At 40.1% G+C, this 23,848-nt stretch overlaps 1 protein-coding gene across 8 annotated transcripts in view; it reads right to left on the bottom strand.

Moving 5' to 3' along the window:
• LOC311001145 (corticotropin-releasing factor receptor 2) overlaps positions 1–23,848 on the bottom strand; it is a 45,324-nt gene that overhangs the window by 8,672 nt on the left and 12,804 nt on the right. For all 8 annotated transcript variants that reach the window (XM_083992134.1, XM_083992139.1, XM_083992136.1 and 5 more), the window contains 4 exons: positions 5,719–5,804; positions 5,055–5,161; positions 3,930–4,047; positions 3,581–3,734 (listed from right to left, as the gene is read on the bottom strand). In XM_083992134.1, coding sequence (XP_083848260.1) covers positions 3,581–3,734; positions 3,930–4,047; positions 5,055–5,161; positions 5,719–5,804 — 465 coding nt within the window. The remainder of the gene's footprint in view (positions 1–3,580; positions 3,735–3,929; positions 4,048–5,054; positions 5,162–5,718; positions 5,805–23,848) is intronic.

The raw sequence follows: 23,848 nt of genomic DNA, 5'->3' as shown, positions 1-23,848 counted from the left end.
TATGTATTCTTCATTCACTCTCTCTTCACCACCTTCTCATCTTTTATCCACTGCCCACCTCCTAACCTGCTCTCAATGCCCTAATCAGCTCATAGTGTTCATATCGACCTGCTCTCACTAATTGCCCACCGAATTGTCTATTGCCTTTTCTACACTCTTTTTTGTCTGTATGTTTTTGGGTTTGGCCTATATTGGTTGATTAATTAGGCAGCCTGTCAGCAGCAACCACTGCTCTGTCTTCACATGTTTGATTTTTTTTTTTTGTCTTTGTCTACTTGTGCCAGCTGAGGCTTGATGCTGCCTGAGTTATCTGAACTGAGTCATCTCTATTGAGTCATCCTACTCCATGACAATAAGGGGCAGAGAATACTTTTATATAAAAGATTTTAATGAAACTAATACATTTTGTGTATTGAATAATAGCCACCCACAGTAAAAAAAAAAAAAAAAAACACATTTGTTAACACCACTACAAACAGCTTTTTGATTGGCACTGGAAGCAGAAGGTGAGGACCACACAGTATTTGTGCTGCTTGATCAAACATAACAAGTCTGCAAGACTCTGTACTCCACAAAGTACAAACCTGGGGAAAAAAAGATGAAGACACATGTTCCCACTTTCCTCTTCAGAAAAGGTTGCAGTCAGCTACACTAACAACGTTTAAGCCAACAGAGGCTTTACAGTCATAAGAACACATCACTCAGGAGCCACAGCTGCTGAGCTCAGAGGTGCAGGAGAGAAATAATGGACCTGTGTGCATTTATCTGTGGAGTGGCTGCTGGTCTTCTCCTGTGAGCAAAGTGTACTCACATAATTTCATAACTGACTTCACAGACTCCCACCTACCCCGTGAATCTAAATAGCTCTGTATGGCTAATAAATGGATGAATTATTAGCAGGTGTTAAACTGTACGAATGGAACTCATTACTTTAAATCGTCTCAGAAAAAGTAGAATTTCTATTACATTCAGCTAAAATCCACAGGTCTCTATGAAGAGTACTAGTTGAGAAGTAATCTGCAATCAACAGGAGTTGTTTATGAAATGCATACATGGCCATGATATGTTTTCAGGGCATGATGGCCCTTTTGTCTCAATGTGCAATTGAATATTGAAAAGGCTTATTTTTAGTCTTATTTTTAAGGATTATATATGAAATATTAATTTTCTTAACCATTAATCAGTCATCAGTCTCACCCACACCTGCCTCTCATCATGAAATCCTTATAGGCCTGCCTATTTGACCCGCTTCATGCTCAGACAAATTTGGATTACAGCTTCCTTGAACCACTAATTAACAACTTAAAATAAATAATAATACAATAATATAAGTGCAGACCAACGCATCTACTACCAAACCTAAAGTGAAACACTGTACAACTTTATCCACATTCATATATAAAAACTCAAAACAAGTCCTTTAAGCACACACTGCCCATCCATCTAATAATAATAATACGTTATTAACCAACAGTCATTTGTCAGTCAGTCAGTGTGGTCCATGAAATTGTACTTGCACCACAACCTTTTTGCTGCTTTTTTTACTGCATGTTCAGATGAAAATTAAAAAGTGAAGCCCGAAGCACTGAGGACTGCAGTTCAAGGAAGAGTCTGCTCCTTTTACACAAGCACTCAGCCTATGCGAAACATCTTCCGGCTAAAGATCATTATGCCAGCGCATGAAATCAGACATTTTAAAAACAAGGTCACGTGGTCAAGTTCTGTATCCAGCTTGACAAAGTGGATCAGGTGGTGTAAGAGCTGAAATGATCAGTCAAATGACCTTTAATGGAGCTGAAAGAATACAGGTCTAAACCTATTTCAGTCCCAGCGAACATTAGTCCTCTGGTGGAAGACAGATTTAATCTGCCCTACTTCTATCATTTCCTAATAAACACTAATTAACACTTTCTCAAGTGTGGCACAACAAGAAATCCATTCTCCCTACTGGCTGCAGCCATTGTACAAATAAACCACCATACCATATTGCTATTGTACAGTACCTATTTACTGTAGGGATTAATTTTTTAATAATTAATGCTCATTTTTCTTCTATGCACTCTTCTTTTGCAGAATTATCCCAAGCACTGTGGTACAATTTGTCTGCCAATTAATAGTCTTTCTAACAGGTGAGTGACACACTGTAAAGTTTTTCTAGATTTTCTGTCGACTGAAAATACCTCCAATATGTTGCATGTAGCTTCACCATGAGACTGGATTAAAACAAAAGGCAAGTTTAATCAACATCTGCATAGTGAAGAGTTGACCTCTCCTCGCAGAGGAGGTGGTGCAGATAATAGATCATCATCAGAAAAAACTGCCAGTTACTTAATATTTTAATCTTATTAGATCATTAGCTCTAGATTGACATGTGCAATGTGTCCCTTTGGTGATTTCTATTTTAAGGCCAATCAGTTCATCCAACTGTCATCACCAATAATCTGTTATCTCCCACTACTTCGTTCTTCTGTTCATAAAGCTCTGACTCATTTTGGCCTGGCCTATATGCACCAAAGTACTGTATGTGTGTTTTCTTCCTACAAGAACACACAATGTCCATTACACAAAAAGGAAAGGAATGAAATGTCAGACTGTCTCAGTGAGGCAATGAAGCATGTTTCAATGTGCATTAATCTGCCTGAGGATGGAATATCCTGACACTGGTTTTGTCTCTGTCCGACTTACAATATGCTTCCTCTAATAGTTTAAGTCAAGGTGGGCATAAATAATTTATGTGGTCATGACAGGGAATCTGCTGCATGTTCAAAACTCATTCTATCAGTTCAAGTCAAGCAAAAAAAAAGACATTTTCCACACTTCACTGCTGCTCTGTTCTCTTATGAAATCAGAGCCTCATCTTGAGTCTGAAGCACTAAAGGGTCTCCCTCCACTTCACTGGCTGACCAGCCTTCACCTAACTGCTTTCTTTCGAGTAAATGTTCACTCTGAGTTTCCGAGAAATGTCATATAAAACTGTAGCTCAGCTGTTTCACTAGCCTGTTCTATTTTGCTATGATTAGTATGTTTTCACTGTATGTAAATATCAGCAATACAGAGATAATTGTGTGACCAAATGATGAACGGCTCCAGAGCAGCCTTCTCTATCTTGTTTTCTGGAATCAGGAATTAACTTCAGCTGAAAATCAATTGTTGGGCAACAATGGATGAGAAGTAAATATGGAAACTTGACCATCTGCATTTCCATGACAACGCAGCAAACACCATCTGCCGTTGAAGTGATTTTATTGAAAGCTCTAACAGCTGGTATAATGAGCCTGATCATTCATAATCTTGATTTAGCATCATCAAATCACCACAAATTTCATGCTCTTGAGTTCAAAATATATTTAAATTACATTTTGTATTCAAATCCATCTGGGATGAAATAAAAACAACAACATCATAAATACCTGAAAACCTTATTTCAACATATTCTCATGCATGAGAAGGAGATAACACTTCTGCTGCTATGTGGTGTTTTCAGTGTAGCAAAGCATGAGCCCTGTGTATCCTACAGAACCGAGAGCTGAGTGTAGCGTTACTAATTGTCTCCCAGCACTGTCGGCGTGAACATACTCACACCATCCGATGAAAAGGAAGACCCACTTTCTGAGCTTATCGGTCGAATAGGTCATCACAATGGCTGTGTGAAGGTAACATCCCTCGACGAACATCCAGAAAAAGTTGGTCACCACAAAGTAGTTGTATATCGTCGTAATTAATCGACACCAAGGCTGAAAGAGAGAAAGAAAGAAAAAAAGACAAAAACGCTGAGTCATTAAACAGAAACACAACTACTTTTTAAGTACAGTACCGTACTTCATATCTTATTGAGGCCGTCTTCTTTATTAAGACTTTTAATTGCTTTCTGTGCTCTCGCTGTAACTAATTATACATTACAATGGCCCATAATACATCAGTGCTGTTACCTCATTGCTCTCGTGAATATTGTGGTCGATCAGCTGAAGCAAAAACCACATAACATTCCTCAAAATGAAGGTGGTGATCAAGTTCCAGTGGATGATGTTTCGAAGACATCGTATGCTCCTAAACCACAAAGAGAGATTGATCGTCAGGCTCAGTAGTCATGGTAAAGAGCGATTCTACATGTTGCCGCAGCCAGACCTGTGTTGTATACAGTAGGGTAAGATCAGAAATTGCTTCTTCTACTACAGATAGTCTCAATAGTTCATGCATGAAGTCATGATCTGCTCTTTATTTTTGAAATATACTAAACAGTATGCCAAATTAGCTACTAGCACTCCAGCCTACTTTGTATCTATGGACGTTCAAGACAACTATCATTGGATTTCTTCAACAGTGGAGGAAACCTAATAATGTGACCATTCTCTACCAAGTCCTGCAGTTATTGTTATTTGTCCATGGACATCAGAGGGACTGATGTCCTCATAAAGCGTAAGTCATGCTAAACCTGTGATTATTTGTATCACATCTAACTGTTCAGATTTCTCTCAGCTCTGACTCTGAGGAATAAGTGTCATCTTGATACAAATTGGGGATTAAAGACTCCCACTGCTAAATATTGTAGATATGACTGGTCACCATGCTGTAAAAAGCTATTAAAAGCTGAATAATTTAAAAAGTCTGGCTTTTAACACAGTCTTAGGTTCAGAAGACAGCCAGAACAAGACGGGCAGAACAAACTATTTTTCTATCACTGCGCAAAGTCTTGCTCGATGATTTTTTGGTCTTTAAACTAAAGACATAACTATCTGCTTTCAGAAGCCCACGCTGACCTAACCCTACTGTACAGCACAGCTGAGGCTGTTCAGTGCTCTGACATTGTAGATGAAGGTGAGTGTGTGTATCAGTACACAAATAAAAAAGGTACTAATGCTTGGATAAAGACATGTTATGAAATACACATAATGCCTGAATGCTCCAGCTGAGCCATGCTGCAGACATCTATTCATTTGACATAAAGCACATTAATGATAAGCAGTCCGAGGCTATTACATGAATTTCCCTGATTGTCTTATGTGAGGTCTCAGGCATACGGGACACATTTAGATTAAAACTATTTCTGTACTTGCCTTAAGCACAAGAAGAGAATGAAGGCCACGACTAGAGCTCCCACAGAGATACAGTGGCCTAGGTAGTTGATGATCAGCGCTATTTTATAATGCATTGGATATTTTCTCTGGAAAGACAGCACGTGAGTTACTTCTTTAACAAACACAAACAGAAATGAGGTTAGGAATACATGAATGCATGAAAAGACCAAGGGTGGATCTTAAGTGTATGTCTCTGTCAGCTGCAGTGTGTTGAGAGAATGAAACGCCATTAACACACTTCAGATGTCGCAGCTTAAAATGATCTGACAAAATAGAGCAAGACCCAGAAATACACATAATCAGGAGACGAGATGTGAGGCAATCAGGCCAAAACTCATTACATACAATACATCAGTCTTACACTGAGCCCCTTTAGACTTTTGCTCATAGAGACACAGGCAAGACTGTACTTAAGCATTTGCCCAGTCATCTTGAAACAAAAAGTATTTAAAATAAAATGCAGTTCAATAAAGCTTGAAGAGATCAAAACACCACAAGTTACTTTCCCATACATCTGAATGGTTTCTCCCCATGTGCCATTAGAGTAATGATGAGGCTGTGAGGAGCATTTGTTTGAGATGATTAACAGATTGTGTACTGAATGAAGGGCATAGCGGGATCGCTCCTGCGTCGCCACACTAACCTTCTCCTCCAAAATGGGTTCACAATTGGAGTAATTGCTCTTCAACGCCCACGTCCCATTTTCCATGCACTCCCTGTACGCGCTCCCTGCAAGAAAAGAGTGAGGAGAACAGCTGAGGAAAGTGAAACTGTGTCATTGTTGCAAACATTGTCCACATTTAAGAAAAACAAAACAAAACAACAAGCACAAATTTATTGAAAGATTGTTTCGAAGATCTTGTTTGTCACCTCAAATCTCCCATTTGTATTCAGCACCAGACACAGCGTTTAGCTGAGACAGTGCTGGTGTAAGCCAGTTATTTGTTGTGGCAAGATTGTAGAAGTGTTTGCCAAGTAGGTGAAGCTAAAACATCCTTGTAATTTCCTCAGAGCTCAGTTCAAAGTTGAGCACTATTATCTGTCTGCGTTGTCCTCAGAATACCAATTTGGAAGTAAAAAAAAAAAAAATCATGGGGGGGAAATACAAAGCCTCTTACTCTGACAGTTTATTTGCATATCTTTAAAAACACGTTTCACAGCAACTTTGAACTAAATTTTTCATTTTGCACTTCCTTGCCATGCATTCGGTGTGCCCTTTATCTCTTTAACACTGACAAACATAAAGAATTGGGTGGAAACAGAGTAGCAATACATCTGTAAGGGTATTATAATCCATTCTGTTTTGACTGACTGCGTAAAGTGATCATTTTAACAACCCTACTGCCAAGATATGAATCATGCATTTCATTTATTTCTATTTTTATACTTTGCATGGAAACTCATCAGTTGCACCGCTGTCAGCGGTCAACGCTGCCAGATTAAAACTATTTTCAAAATAAGCAGAATTGTAGACTCAGTTCATCTTTTATTGTTATTCTGTCAAATTGTATTTTCCCAGGTCATAGCCTTCACTGTGTATATTCTTCTATGCCACATGGCTGCTTGTGACTTTTTGTATCCTGAACTCACTACGTGATGATCAGTTTCAGCAAAATGGCTGAAGTCGAATCCGTCTGACACTGTGCGAGGGCGGCATTCTGGACAGGTTGCCAGTCCCTCACAGGGCTGACATATTTGGACAACAACAACCATTCACACGCTTATTCACACCCACTGGCAATTTAGTCAACAATTAACCTGACGTGTGTCTGTGTCTGTGTCTTTGGAGTGTGGGAGAAAGCTGAATGAGAAACTCACACAAGCACAAGGAGAAAATGCACACGCTACACAGAAAAGCTCCAAGTATCTTATGGCGCTTTTCCACTAGCGCGGTATGGCACGGCATTACACTTCCTGATAATACTTACTAATAATGACACAGAACACAAATCGTTGTGATCATAGCATATACCTTTCACATCTATTCTTTATATTAAAAAAAGCAAGCTCTTCCTCTGCAGCTCTTGCTGCCCCAAGAAACACACTAAACATGAATGGGATTTAACCCCGAACCTCCCAATCCAAAGACAGTGCCATTACTGACTGAGCTATCCAGCTGGGTGTGCTCAGCCCCCAGCTCCACCATACAGTACTATTATCTTACATTACATGTGTGTCACTTTGTTTTGCAATCAAATTATCCAACTTCCTGTGAGTAGTTGAACCCTGGAGCTTCCAATATACTTCGTAAAAATAAGCGGACAGATAAATGAATGAATATGTTTATCTCTGTGTTTAGACAGTTGCATAATACAGATGTTTTCCCATTGGGGATTAGCAATTCCAACAAATCTCACAGTGCAGACTGTAATGTTCACATTCACTCATCCTGACTCAAAGAGCCTTGTAAACAACAGCAAGGAAAGCATCCACCTTAGAAATCCCCACAGCGACTCTTCAGGCAACAGCAGAAGCAAAGTAAGATCCTTTGCATTTGAATTAATTTTTGTAATATGACATTAGTGCTTTGAGAGCAGCAATCTGCTTGTGGCAGCTCAAACATAAGTAGGGGGAAAAATATTATTAAAAAAAGAAGCTCAGATAATGCTTTTCATTTGTGTCATGGCAATAAAAGCTGTATCGTCACTCAGCCTTGCTTTGTGTTGTGCTTAAGAGCAAAACTCCCAATTCTCAATCGTTTCAGTCAGCGCAGCATGGCACAGAACAGATTGGGACATCAAGAGTCAGTTAAACCACTAAAGCTCTCGAATGAGGCGGGATGTGGGCCCTCTGAGATGCAGCAAAACAGTCCATTGCGATGCATTTTGAAACATGTCAGGTTTGCTTGTTTAACTTTGCGAAAAGAAAAAAAAACTGCCTTGACATTTTCATTGATTGGTTGCCATGCGACATTTGCGACTTTCTTGTGTGTTCTTCACAACCATGATAGCACAGCTGCTGTGTCACGCATGGTTCGTACCATCAGCAAGGACAGAGTAATGGAGGTGTTGATTCAATTCTATGGTAATTTTCAAAGCCCTTTTAGTAGATTGTATTGGGCTCCACACACTACTATAAAGAGCTCTCGAGCTCTTTTACACAACAATGTGTTTTATTCTAAAAGGATTCACATTTTCATCTTCATATCTGCTCTGTAACTGACGGCTTCATAAATAGTTATTAAACCAATGATTCATAGATCAAACATAAGCCATTAATAGTACTATCAGCTTCTTTAGTTGCCAGGTTGTCATGGCTCTATAATTCATCAAGAAAAGCCTTCAAGTTGACCTTTGACTTTCTGGCCTATAAACTGCAAAGAATTTATTACCATATAAATCATGTATACCTGCAGTACATCAAGCTTGATGGCTTATAGGAGAAAGCGAATGTGTATTTATAGATCACATTACATTCAGATAATATTAAATTAAAAAAAAACAACAACAACCAAAAGATGTTTTCTTGTTGAAGCATGCAAGCCGAAATGTGTTCTTTGTAACAGCTTCTACATGTACATCTGAGGAACTGAGCAGCATCAAAGGCATAGTGTCAACTCAATTCAACCCCACTTTTACTGTAAACTCAGCTTTTGCTCCATCTGAAATGTATCGCTACCTCATTTGTCATTTCAGACCCTGGCACTCCAGTGACTGGTCCATTCCCAACTACTCCGTCAATTGTGCTACCTCAGCTGTAGCTTTCCAGCCTCAATTACTTGTTTTGTATTTTTTTTCCATCTTTTACCTGGCTTCCCTGCCTGTCACTGACCACTGCCAGTTCCCTGAATTCACCTCCTGCTTATCCTTGTCTGCTTTTATCTGCTGAGACTAATTAAGGTGAACAATTCTGTCCAATTTAGTCCTGCCAATTCTGAGCTGTGACCTAGCAGAGATATTTCTAATCCTCATCTAATCCTTGTCCCAACAAATGGGTTATTAAAATGAAAAGCATGAGAGATAATCTGCACTGTTAATCACAATCATATGCCCTTAATGTCATTCAAACAGTTTGGGAGAATCAAGTTGGGCATCAGCATGACAGTATCTACGGCCTGACTTCAAGTTGCCAGCAGCTAAAATTCCTCCAATCAGGTAAATCTTTCTATTATCCTGAGTCATGTTACACTGGCAAAAAAATCAAGAAAAAAAAACAAAAAGCCAAGAGGCAATATTACAGTAGCAGCATGTGGTGCTTTCCAGATAAAGTCCTCAGTCTTTCCAGGCAAATATCACACTGGGTTTGTGGAAGAAGCAGTGATGGTGCAGAAATAGAGGAAGGGGAGCAGGTTGTGAGGTCTGACCCCGTGAGCTTTTCCACTGATGCAGGGGTAATTCAAGGCACTGGTGCACAGAGAGCGGATTTATCTCTAACCATCTGTGCATTACACACAGCAAAGCTATTCTTTTCACATTTTCTTTCCCTCCCTATATTCAAATGGAATGGGCTGCATTTATATAGCACATTAAGCTTTACACTACCAGGCACGCTCAGTCATTCACATACATTCATACAGGGCTTTCCCCACACACATTTAGCTTTTCTACACACATTCACACACATAATGCATCAGGGGCAGCTTCAATTGGCACTGCAGAGGCAGGGGATCAAACCACCGTTATTCTGATTAGTGGACGACTCACTCTAACTCCTGAGCCAAAGCTATTAAAAACAAAAAAAAATACTTTATGACTCAGTCTCTGACAAGTTTGGGAACGATATGAGGTGTTAACAATGCTGTGAGCAACCTAACACACTGATGTAAAGACGCACAAGAAGCAATTCCTAACTGCTATGTTTGTCACCAGCAATGCACAAGACACCCCGCCAACTGTCTTGTTTTTCTTGGATACACAAATATGTACATGTGAAAAAAAAAAAAACTTGTATTGTTGTTCAAGGATGGGAAGATTAGGATCTTGTTTGTTAAGATTTAGAACGAAAGAAGCTTTTAACCACGTATCAAGAGCATGAATTGGTTGTTCATGAAAAAGTAATGCTTCAACTACTGTAGGGATGAATTGCAAATTTAGTTTAAAATTTTGAATAAATCACAAATAAATTATCCAGTTTAATATGGAATACAAACCAAAACAGTGTTTGTGTTCGCTGCATCTGAGCTTGACCTGTTTCCTTCAGCTGATTGTTGCTGTGCTATCAGCCGTGGGATCTGCAACAATGCCACAGGAATATTACAGTACAACATTTTTCACTTAAAGGTTGTGTACGCCTGTCGTACTGTCGCTGGTGTTTGATTGCTCTGCGCCTCAGCTTGTCATCTGTCTCTTTAGTTCTGTGTTATGCTACCAGCCCGGTTGTCTGATGGACAGACTCAAACAAACAAAGACAGAGAGAGAGAGAAAAAAAAGCTCCAGGCTGCTGCTCACAGTTTATCACAAATGATTCACTCTTTTCAGTTGTTTTGTGAAATACTCAGTAAAAACCTCACTCTTCATTTGGATGTTTTTCAAATTGCTATAAGATGAAAGGCTATAATATCTCACCGTTCAGGGATAAACACAGCTCATGCAAGTTGTACACCTGAGCCAATTCCGGCAGCATTACCTTCACGCTATATGAAATTTCATTTCATGGTAAAAGTAGGCCACACCATACAGTACTATCCCACATAGGAATCTCACAGATCATTACAGTTGCAAGCAGAGGGAATAACCACACGATTCAGTCAGTCAATCACATCACCACCACATGAAGTGATTTAATTGAGGAAAAAAATCAAATCACTGTAAAAGGCATCTTCACACACATCACATTTGTTTCATATTATTTACATATAAAACAATAACTGTGGTAATAAGCTACTCATGATGTAGGTAGCATTTTATTAAACAAAGCCACTAACTTCACTACAGTGAATCTGGTTGTAAAAGATACAACAGAATTTCTCATTAGTATCATAACTGAAGATTTTCATAGATTGACAAACCCCTCCTGCCTTTGGCAAATGAATAGCAGCATTTAAAATCTGATTAGGTTTTAATCCACTGATGCGCTTTGTTAACTCACAAATGTGCTTAAGAGAAACATCTGCTTCAAACATCTGCTAAAAGTTCTCCAAACTTCTTTATACACAGTAATGAACCATACAGGACAACAAGCTGAGAGCTCTGAGCTCCGAGTGAGCATGAGAGATGCCATCAGTTTTATGCACAAACTCTGTTTACAGGTCTTGGTGAGTAGCTACTCATGCATAAGTGAAAAGGTTGTGTAAAGGCATTTGTGGCTTAACACAAACCTGCCTCGAGTGATGTCACTTGAGGCAGTGTCCCAAGGATGAAGACTATAAGTCTCAGAATGAAAACAGTCTTGAGGGCATGGAGTTAGAGAGAAGTGAGCCCAACAGACCTCTGCAGTCAGCTCCTCGTATCTGCTTGAGGCTAGTGTCTGGAGGCTGCATCAGCTGCTACTGAAACATGAGTCAACTCCAAATGTATAAAAAAACTGTATATCCTGACCAGAATAAGAAACAAACTGTTGCTGAATATCCCAGTGACCAGAGGCTGAATATCATCACTCACTCATTCAGTCAGTCAAGAGCATTAACTATGGCTGACACTGTCGTCCATAGTTACCCAAATGTCTAACTGTGCTGTGATGTATGCATTGTGGGTACTGCAGACATAAAGGCCATTAAAGCGTCTTACCCTTTTAACCTTTGTTTTCATGACTGATGTTGCAAACCAAATTTCTACTGCTGCATCTTCACATCCAAAACATTTTACTGACAAAACACAAGTGACCTTTCATTACACAACAACAGTCATTTTTGGCATTATTTATGACAGTGCACCAGTTTGAGGTTTGAGGTATGAATGTTTGCGTGTCCACACATCTGCCACTAGTACTTTCTGAGGCATATTGCACTTTAATGATTTTACTGTATGTTTTTAGTATTTCCCTGCTGCTTTTCCCTTGTACTGTTTTTGTCTTTGTTGTGAAGCAGCTCTGCTCTCTGTCCGAGATAAATTTATCCTACGGGAGACTAATAAATGATTTTGACTTTGACTTTGACTGAGGTGTTAGAGGGAGCAGCGGAACAAGAGCATCCTCCACAGTGAGCTGTTAGATGAAAGGCTGCGGGCGACAAACTGCACACCTCCAACTTCTCAGAGAGGGAACCAACTGCTTTCACTGTGCACAGACTCATGACATGTGCTGCTAAGTCAGATCACAGTTGTTTATAGAAAAAAAACAATTATATAATGAATATTAAAAAATATATATATATTTTTTTTTTTTCTTTAGCTGTAGAATCGTGACCTGTTAAGATTTGTTCTTACAATCATTAATTAAAGGTGTTGCAAATTCAAAAATGAAATCTTTAGAGAATGCAGCTTTAACATGTGTCTTCCTAAGCATCTCAAAGAGCCCTGAATATGATGCCATACACACTCTTACTGCTCTGGGAAATGTGTGACAAAACTTAAGAGTGTTACATTACTGCTCAAATTTCGGTGCCACTCTTACATTAATTAAGAGTGCATTACCACCAGTCAAAGTCAGTTCCCGTGCTTCTTTTACTAAGGCAGTCAAAGACAGAAGTGGAAAACATTTCCTCAAGATGAGTGAATAAACTATGTTACCACTGTGCATGCTGGGGTCTCCATAGGGAGCCACTAAAGTGTTGAATTTCTAATGTCTGTAACTGTTTTTTACAATGATATAGTTTTTTATTGGTCGTTACTATTACATCAGCCAACATCTCTTCACCAAGTCTATTTAGCGCTTGTGTGTGTGTATGTTGGTGGCAGCTCCTGCCCTTTTGCTCTTATGTGCAAAAGTGTCCTTTTCAAAGGGCAAACAAACTTTTTTCCGCCCTTTTCTTCACATGTTCCCTCATTTATCATCCTGCTAGGAAAATTATATGTTTGCCTGATACATATACCAGAAGACACTCGTGGCAATTTCCGCTGAATTAAATCACATATGAAAGGGAGGAGGGAGGACGGCGGCGGTGCTCCCTGTGTACAACATAATGCAGAAATCAAACTGCTCTGTAAGTGGAGAGAAATGAAATGATAGGACTGCCTCCAGTTTCCAAAAATCATATATTTATGACCCAGATGACCTGTGGTTCGCATCATACAATGTTAGTCTCCAGTGAGCCTTAACTGTCAACACTAACTTGCCAACATCGCCGCATTAAAATGCAACTGTTCCCAAGCCCTGGATTTACCCAAGTTTGATTAAACACAACATGGCAGCTAAACCACTTTATAAAAAATAATACTGCCCTGTCCTTGTCATATTCACTCTGTGATGCATTTTGTCAGAGGTGCTGATCCTATTCAGAGCAAAACAAAAGTCCCTGGCTCTGTGGCATCATCAGCACACAATCCTAAAATGACTGGATTACCTCAAATGCAGTCTCTGGGAGGTTTATTCTGGAAGTCTAGAATATGTTAGATCACAAGTCTCACATCATATCAAAGTATTTGAACTCATCCTCCCTGGTAACAGCTTTCTATTATTTTTCCTGCAATATACTGCTGACGTTCTGAGCTGTTATATTTTCAGATATGACTTCCATCAATAATTAGCACTTACTGACAGAAAAACAACGCATTAACTTACTATACCCTGACCTGACCCTTTTTTAAAAAGATTGTTTTACGCAGACTGCCTCCAATTATGTCTTCTAAATTATTTCCGGAAAAATGTCGCACTCAACAGCTGAAAATGGAATAAATGTCAGACAGACTATTCAGTGATTAAAAGTTTACCAAATCAAATGCGTATTTTGACAAACTCTGTATCTTTGTTTTTTGTGGAGTTTTTTTCATCTGTTCCCTCTGTTAAGTCTTGACACACTCGTGGCTTCTATAACAGGAACAGCCCAAGGGGGCGACCAACTCCAGAGAGAGAGACGCACAAGCGTTTTCTGTGTCATGCACATTTGTAGCATGTGCAGAAATGTTACTGACACGTTTTTTTCGGTGACAAAATTAGACTTCTACTGTACTGTAGATGCTTTGTGGATTTAAAAAAAACACATCAAAACTAACGTAGGCGTTGATTTTACTTGGATCATAAAAAAGGGGTTGTTATTTACACCGCTGCCAACAAGGAGATACAATTATGTGCAGAAAACATGCCAGAAATAAAGACAATCACACAGTTTCTCTACTGTTTTCCCAGAGTGACTGCAACCTATGTGTCATACTCATCCTCCAACAGTTGACAGAGAGAGCGAGAGAGGGGGCAGCTCGAGACGTTGCTGTAGAAATGCTGCTTTAGAGTGATAACTCGGAGTGCCTGGCTCTTGGAGCTGCACTCACCGACCAAATAATCATACAAGCTCAAACTCCACTGAGCCAATCAAAAAAAAAAAAAAAAAAAAACACACATATGATGTTAGCCTAAAAGCTTTGAATGTGTGCCTGACCAACCTGCTGCAACAAAGCATCCAACTTTGATGTCTTTATACTGATTTCATGCCGCATGAAGAGTATATGGACATCTTTCCTTGCTAATTTAGATTTAAAAAAGATCTCCTTTTTGAAGATTGAAGGAAATGTGGGGTGACAATATATTTTAATGTATTCATTTAATTATTAATAATACATGTAGAATTGCAGTTTTTCTATCTCTTCATGCTCACAAAAAGTTATTTGAATTAGCTGGAAAGAAAATCAAAATCACAGCTTGAGGCATTCAACTTACTTACATAAAGGTTATTTTGCATAGTAAGTGTGTGAGCCTACATTCTGTTACTTCCAGTCACAACAAAAATATGACACAAGATACGCATTTATATGCATATTTCATGCTGTTGTGCAGCTGGCTGAGGTGGGGAAGTTGTAAAAAGAGCATGCTGCTCTTCCTGCTCTTCCCTGTCTTTTATTATTATACATGATTGTAACGGAGGGACGTTTAACCTTCATATCAAATATCATGCTCGTTGGTGAGTCAGGTCATGAATAAACTGACCAAGCAGAACAAGGAGAGACGGACATGGCCAGCTGAAAAGATCTTGAAACAGCTCAATCACGCTGTTATCGTCCTCTTACTGCCTCAAGTAGCTCGAAAGGCGTCCACTCTGTCTCAAAGTCATATCGTGTTATGTAATTAATCTCTGCATTTGAAACTACAGAAACACATTTTAAAAAAAACACAAATATCTTAATTGACCCATAGCGAATATTAGATTATCACTCCTCTGACAGGGATTATTAGGTCGCTGTACAATCACTGCAAAGATAGCCAAAAAAAATGTACATGTACAAAATCATTCATGCTTAGAATATGATATTAACCAACAGTTACATTGCATCCCACATATTACATGCATCAGTGGTAAAGTAAAAGCTTGGCCTCATGGACTCTCCAGTTGTTGCACTAAAGCAATGTTCTCATGAGCTAAGTGTAGGCCTAATTAGTTGTGATAATGTAGTAGCAGGCTACACTGAACATGTAAGTTCATCAAACAGTATATTTCCCCATATACACCTCCTCCCTGTTTTCCACTTCAGCTAGGTGTGTTATCATGGACCCTCAAAGCATCACTTCAATGGCTGTGGGCTCTATTAGCTGTTCTAGTCAAAGCCCACTCTCTTTTCACTTGATTTGGCTTCAGAACTACAGTAATATTGAAAGTCTGTCAGAATTCACTGATTGTCTCAACAAACTGCAGACTCTCAGACAGCCGTTCCTCCAGAAAGATGGAGAGTGTGATTAGCTACTATTGACATTTTTACCTCTTGCCAATGCTTAATAATGTATTCTACAGAGTTACTTTCATCTAGAGTTGCTCAGAGCACTTTCCATCTCTAATCAGCATCTTGTTTCAGGGATCAATAAAACAACCAACGAAAAAAAATGCATGTTTTTTTTTCTTGTTCCCATGTGTTCACACATCATAGTAAAGGCAGCAGTGTTTTATATTGCCTGAATGACTTGGAACAAACCACCTATCTGTGTGACATGGTGACCTGATGAGGGAGCTCTGCTGCTGCTCCACTGGGTTGCAGAAGCTATTTCCAGAGGCAAACAGAGGCTGAGCAACCTTGTGGAAATTATGCCACTTTAGAGAGAATAGCCTGTTCTATTCAAAGACACTTTGGAGCAGCTCTCTGCTGGAACTTTTGAGGATATTTTGTATCTTGACATGTGAACCGCATGTGGCACTACAGAATTATAGGAGGGAGATGGGAGGTGGGGGGGAAACATGATTGGCATTACACTTGAGATGGTTGGTTGAATTTTTATAAATTAAGTAATGTGAAGCAGCATGATGAACATACGTGACATACCTTTTAATGTATTACTTGCTCACACCCTATGGCAAGGTCTAGGAGTCGTGATATTCATGAATGTAGATATCTGTTCCGCTCATTTTCAGGAAGAAGAAAATTTAAATTCAAAAGAAAGTGGGTTTTCTCAGCTGAACTCAGAAGAAGACGGCAGCTGGAAGTGATGAGAGAGAGGGATAAGAGGGGTGCAGCTGTTGTTCCTCCAAGTAAAGACTTGTTTGTTTTTCTTTATAACTGAACTATGTAGATTGGGAGGGTTGCATAAAATTAAGCTTATGACCTCATTGGAAAACATGCGTGAGGCCTGACATAAAAGTCAATGTGGGGATTCTTAAAACATTTTAAGAATTGTTTATGGATGTTTAAACCGTTACGTTTGAGAAAACAAAAATACATCATGTATTTACATACGTAGCTTCAAAAACTCAGTCTGATGCTCAACAGGAGCCGAGCTAATTATACAAACGTCTTCAACTAATGATTATTTTCATCCTGCTGATTTTCTAGTTAACATTCAGTCAGTGTGTTCTGACATCACAACTAACATCAGACTGTAGTTGAATAAGCACCATTTGGAAAGCTGGAGTCAGAGACCGCCAGTTTCAAGATTTGATTTCTACTTTACTATTCATTTTTAATTAGTCAATTTTGCCCCCCTAAATGCACAGTTTGATCCAAATTCAGATCAAAATAAGCTCTAGCTTCACTACAGTCGTCTTGTAAGCATCACCCCATTATTTGCAATGAAAGGAAGGGCAACTCTCAGCCTTCTATTGTTTAACAGGGAAGACCAAGTATCTCAAAAAAGCATTGAGCCCTGAGCAATGACCACTGATGCAGACAGGCCAACAGAGCCTGAGGAGTTGCTGGGTAATCTTTTACTCACAGCTGTGTCTCTTAAACTTGCCTCGTTTGCCCTCGGTCCCTCATGACGCATTAGAAATAAATATAATTGTAGGTCACGAAATCAAACGTTTGCCCATGTGTCTGCTGTCAAACATCTCACCCCTCACAGCTGTATTGAAGTCAGTTGGTGAGAGAAAATGAGCAAAAGACTGTGTGCGCTATACGAGTCTGCAGCCGCCCCGGGGGAGAAGTCAACAAGCCAAACATGGCACATAGTGTGTCTGGAAAATGTGAACAAATCAAAGCATATTACACAAGTAAGAAGCATGCACACATGCTGTTTCATTTAATAAGCACTTTATCCAAGTAATCTATGGCAGGTCAGAGCATTAGCAACAGAAAAGGAAATGCTTTTGACTCTGGTTATTACGGTTCTGCAGCCTTTGACTTTTACACCATCATCAGAAATGTGTTGTTTTGGATGAGAGAGCATTGTTAGGCCTGCCCCCGGGCTGGGGATACCCTCCTAAAAATAGCCAGGCAAACACCTCAGTGAGCAGAGATTTTGTAGAGCAGAGCTGCAACAATCAATCATCCACCTTCAGATTTAATATCAAGCTTAGTTATTAATTTAAATAGAGTGTTGAAACAGTAGTTACTAATCATGCACACAATATCTGCACAACCATAAATATAAATTAAACTCGTTGAGGCATAGTTGAAAATTTGAGAGGGAAAAAGGAGAAGATAAATGAAAACACCAGCAACAGAAAAAGGAGCAGTGCTAGTTGACAACTGTGCAAGTGGGAAGCGAGATGGGGAGGTGGGGGGTGATGCATCACAGGGGTGTCGAGCGTCTCCGACTGATAGCATTGAAACTAGAGTTACCTCTGTTAACAAGTGCTGAGATCCAACAGCTTTTTTAACAGGCAAGCTGGTCTGTCCTCTCAAGTTTTCATGTGTGAAAATTTGTGGGGGTGAGGACGGAAGGAAAGGAAGGCACCTACAGCAGCAAGGCTCCGCTGCAACATATTTTTAGGAGACGGGGCCGACAATTCAAGTGTTCAAAATAAGATGAGAGAACCAGCAAGAGACAAGGAATTAATAATTGAAATGCTCCCGAGCTAAGAGCTCCTCTCTAAACGATTGTAACCATCTGGATGTGTGCGGTGGCTTTCAAAAAAGAAAAAAAAAAAGTGTGTCCGAGGTCTTGTGCTGGAACGTAGTGTGTGCGGATGCTGACTGAGCCACTGGGAAGTGCAGCCATGGGGAGGCTGGTGCTGATTGGACCCACCCCCCCTCCTCCACCCCCGGGGAACTTGGTGTGCAATGGCTAGTGAAATGTTTGCCACACACGCTGACCTGAATTTGATGACTGACTAACCTCTCAGAGAGTCTCTCCACGGAGAAGTGGATCAAAGGTTTCAAGGGGGTAGATTCAGTGAAGGAGTGGTGCTTTACTGGAGCACAATCACTGGATTCAGTGAAGAAAACAGGAGACAGATTGTGGTGGCAAGGAATGTGTGATTCTTGGCAGGATGAATTGCACATGGGAAGTCGATTGCATTGAGTAGGTGTCTAAAGATGCTCAGCGGTTTGTTCACTGTTCACATACAAGCATGAGCTTTTGACAAGAGGAAGGATTTTTTACATGCCCTTAATTTCTTACATCAGTTACACAACCATAACTCTTGACGGTCAACATTAATATTCTCAGTCACTTTTTAAGGATCTGCAGCCTCACGTCTGTCCTCTGATCTCACTGGTGTCCTTTGAACTATTTTTTTTAAAAATAGTGATCACAAGGATTATAAATAGTTGTATTTTTTTTTTTTTTATCTTTTTAGGGGAGAAGATCTTTTATGCAGGTGTTGGGGAGCTGACTCACACACAATGGGAAACAAACACACCAAAAAAATAGTAGATGTAGATAGCATCTGAAACAGCCATCACCACAAGGCAAAGCCATTTATTCACTCCTGTTTCTGTTTCATGTTTGCCTATAAAAAGATGAGGTACCGCTGCACAGTCTCGTCTGATTTGAAATAAAGCATCAAGCTGTCGCCGCCAACATGCAACAGTGCGGCAGCTCCAATCTCCTTTCTGTACGCGCTACTCAGCGCTGATACGCCTCAGACTTTATTAATCCTGATAAGAGAATCAATGAAGTTCTATTGTTGACACGGAGACCCTGACTTTGAGACGCGCGGACCAGACAGGTACATTTCGTGGCGCCAGGACGTCGTCCTCTGTGGGGCCGAGAGGGAAGGGGGGAAGTTTGCCATGACTCACTGAATAATTACAGCTACTCCCTGGGAGTCTGAGCTCAGGTCGCAAAGATATCGCTTGAATTTGCAAAACTGACACCAAGGTGTTGATATCATTCATCTATCCCGCTGCGAACATCTTGTCTTGCCTGAGGCTTGACAGAAAGCACGGCACAGGGGGAGGGGGGAGAGGGACTGGGCGCAGGGGAGGGGAGGGGTGGGTGGTGACAAAGCAGAGACAATGAATAACAGAGACAATGAACTGCATTTAACAACTCTGCCCCAACTGTGGTGATGTGCATTTCATGTAAACCAGAGAACAGAATAAATGCGCAAAAAAAAAAAAAAAAAAAAACTGGGGACACGGGGAGGTTTAAAAATGCATAAACCTCTTAAGCCACTCTACACAGACATTAATATTTATATATATTTGAAGAGGTGGAGAGGATTTTATAGCCCCTTACCTGAGCGGCCCTGTTAAGTCTGTGAAACCTGTGATTTCTGTATGAGAATTGCAACATGTTTGCTGACACAAAATGACACAAATCCTGCAAGGTACCCACGGTGCTGCGTTTACATCTTTTGGATGTTCATCTATTAGGAGTACAAAGCTCACTGGCTTGTCTTTGAAATAAAACACGGGCACATTCTGGGTCCTTCTTTTCTAATATGCAGGCCTGTGCATTAAATGTGTAGCTCTGAGATGCACCAAAGAGGCAAATGGAAGAGAATCTATTGTTAGTCCCATGGTGCAGACACGACATGTGACCAAAGGCAGAGACGTTTAAAAAAAAAAAGCCACACAAATGCATTCCCTGAGGCTTTAGTTTGCAAAACAGAGTGAATGAATTTTCTGAGTCTACTTAACTTCAGACTCTGCGTAATTGCACTGTGTTAATTAACACCTGCTCATGTGATGTTAGGGCCTGCTTCTATTCTCAGTCCAACCTATTTTGTGATTTTGAAGTTTTATTTATCCGTAGCTGCAAATTGGGGCTGCTAATGTGACCCAGCGGGATCCAGATAATCACCTCCTTTGTCTCAGGACACACTTCACTTTGTTGTGAAAACATGCCTCACTTTATAATAAGTACTCACTATTAAGCATTAGTTAAGCATTAATAAATACTGAATTTATAACACATGAATATTCATTTGTATGTAGTTTATAATACAGTCAGTACAGTTTTTAACTGTGTTTATAAACTACATACTATTGAGTATTCATGTGTTATAAATGATGAATTCAGTATTTAAAGCTTAGCTAATGCTTAATAGTGTGTACAGTACCTCATCCTCTGATTTAAGTATCACTTACGCAATAAAGAGTTTAGGAAAGATCTTTCCCATATAGTACCACTACAGCATTTAATAGATATATTATATAATGAGAAAGAAAAAACAATCTACTTCATTCTTTTTTTTTACATTATGACAAAATATTTCAAACAGTACTTTTTAACTAGAGTTAAACACATTTGCACCAGGGAGCAGTTTGTTGTTGGTGACGTTAATGTGGCAGCACAAAGTTTCAGTGTGCATATATATCCACGGTAAAAGCCCCATGGTGCAACATTAAACTGCAAGATGCTTTAAATAAAGTGATATATGCCATTCAACACACATACTGTAGCATTATCATTAAATGCTGTGTGAATTCACCATAGCTGCCCGTTTAAAACCAACCAGAAGAACTGGCTCAAGGAAGCAAAAATAATGGAAGCTGTATAGAAGCTCATTCACAAGAGTTTCAATACATTCTCTCTGTTTGCCTGTCAAAGAGAAAGCTACAGACAGGAAGCTGTTTTCTTAGCTTAGAAACGGGCCAAAACAGCTGGTGGGAGACTTCCTGGAGTATTGTCTCAGCATGGGGGGCAGCAAAGGCCTAAAGGTTAGAGACGTGAGTTGGTGAGACTACGTGAAGTTTTCCTCAACAACACTGTCGGTCCCAAATGTCTGCAGGACAATTAACCCCAACTGCCTAAGAGGTCAGCAGGTCAAAGTATGTTTGTACTGGCAGCTTCCACTTCTGTGTGTGTGTGTGTGTGTGTGTGTGTGTGTGTGTGTGTGTGTGTGTGTGTGTGTGTGTGTGTGTGTGTGTGTGTGTGTGTGTGTGTGTGTGTGTGTGTGTGTGTGTGTGTGTGTGTGTGTAACCGTGAAATTGATCAGGGCGTCTCTGTAACAGAGAGGCTGCCTGTCAGTGAAAGTACCCTGAATAAATAAAGATTAGAAAGAGGTTATCAGAAAAGGAATAGTTCCTTTATCTGCTTTTCATCGTCACTTTCCTGTAAACATCTGTTTGTTTGTTCTATTTGTTGTATCTTCAGTAATAATTAGGACAAACAGAAAAAGTTATTTGTGTGCTTCAGAGGCGCTAGAAGGAGAATTTTGGTACCTTTGGACAGAGATACCACAGGAACACGCAGTAGAAAAACCCCAGGAACACAGGGCATGGACACAGGTGAAACCACAAAGGACAATGGGAAACACAAGCAAATGAGACACAGGTGTGGCAATCAAACACAGGTGAGACACATGAGGTAATCACAGGAGGAAAAGCACAAGGAGACAAGTCAGGAACTTCAAAATAAACCAGGGACTAAACCGGGAACGAGAGACACAAACCATGCTTCATGTTTCTGTCTTTAAAGGGATAGTTCAACATTTTGGCAAATTGGCCCATTGCCATAATCCCTATAGTCATACACTGTAAGAAATGTCCGTAGAAATTACGGTAAAAAACTGTCAAATAGCAACAGTAAAATACCGTAAAATCAAAAATAGTATATCACTGTAGTAAATACACTGAATTACCGTAAATCAAGATACAGTAAATAACTTTAAATTTTACGGTCTTACTAAGTAGAAAATATGGAATTTTACTGTGAATGTTGTAAAAAGTTCGCAAAATTCACGGTAAAATACCATAATGTCACAAGCGTGTAATTACCGTAAAATTGACGGTATCATTCTGTCTGAATTACAGATTTTGCTGGTGTTTACGTTTAAATTTACGGTACACAACCATTAAATCATACCATCATTTCTATAGAAAGTAGAATGTTAAAAAGTATGGTATCAGGACAGGCTGTGGTCACGTGGGCATTGTTCGGGTCGATGCGAAGCACTTAATGCAATAGAAAAACTACATGTTGTCAAAACAGAATTAAGATAAGATTAAGATACAAATGGTCAGCTTTCACACCTGACCATTTGTTCCGAAACAGGGAGCGTTTACGTCATATATCGGTTCGTTTGGTCAGATGTGAACACAGCAATCGCGCTCGATGCGGAACAAAACAAGCGGGCCGAGATCGCTTGGGAGAGGCGGTCTCGGCTCGTTTCCATCCGAGCCCTGGAGCGGTTCGTTTGTAGTGAGAACGCAACCGACACATGTATCGGAACAAATTGACTGGTTACTGGGCAACCGGAGGAGGAGGACCACGGGCAACTGCCCCAAAAACATAATGGAGCATCAGCAGCGTGTCGTCTTGGCCTTTTAATAACATTTCCTACACAAAACAGGAAAGCCGGTGGCAAAAAAGAAAGACGCAAACTCAAGCCATGAGTCCACCAGCATTGTGTGGAGGAAGCATCCGCCGCGGGCCATCGGCACCGGGCAGAGCTCCGCAAACAACCCCTAACTAGTCATACGCTGCCCGTTTACTAGAGAAAAAAAAGTCAAACTGTAGGTGTTAGAGCAGTGGTTCTCAACCTTTTTGAGTTGCGACCCCCAATTTAACATGCACTGCAAACACACACACGCCGGTGTGAACGCATGATGGATAAAGCGCTGCGCTGTCCGCGGTGGGTTTTTTTTTTTTTTTTTTGCCTTTTAGTTCTTGATCCCTGCGCTGAAAAAATCAATTGGCTTATCAATTAAACTGCTGCTGTAGTTTTGTCTCCATGGCAAATGTTTCGACCTGGAGGTTTTCATCAGGGCAAAAGAACAAAACAAAGCGACGGAGTTTAAATAGATGCGGGTGGCGAGTTGATGCGGTGTCCACACACCCGGGCTGGTTTATGTGACATGCGGGGACCTGTCAGCGCAGGAGCGAGTGGAGCGTGGATGCAAGCCAATCTCCTTCAACCATGCACGGAAAAGGGGAATGATAAGAAAAGTTTTTCTAATTTAGGCCTATTAAGAAACAATGCCCAGGTCAGCAATGCATCTCTCTCTCTCTCTCTCTCTCTCTCTCTCTCTCTCTCTCTCTCTCTCTCTCTCTGTCTCTCTCTCACGGGCAGTGACACGCTCTGTCATTCATTCACATTTCAGCACTGAGACAGCCGGACAGCACGCTTGGTCACACATAGGCTAATAATAATTATAATAATGTAGCCTAAACCTAGGCTACTACATTTGTAGCTATAGCACATTATAGGCACA

This window comes from Trachurus trachurus (assembly GCF_905171665.1).
Source record: "Trachurus trachurus genome assembly, chromosome: 17".
Classification (NCBI taxonomy): Eukaryota; Metazoa; Chordata; class Actinopteri; order Carangiformes; family Carangidae; genus Trachurus; species Trachurus trachurus.
The sequence above is the reverse complement of the archived record's forward strand: the minus strand, read 5'-3'. Positions and strand labels throughout refer to the sequence as shown.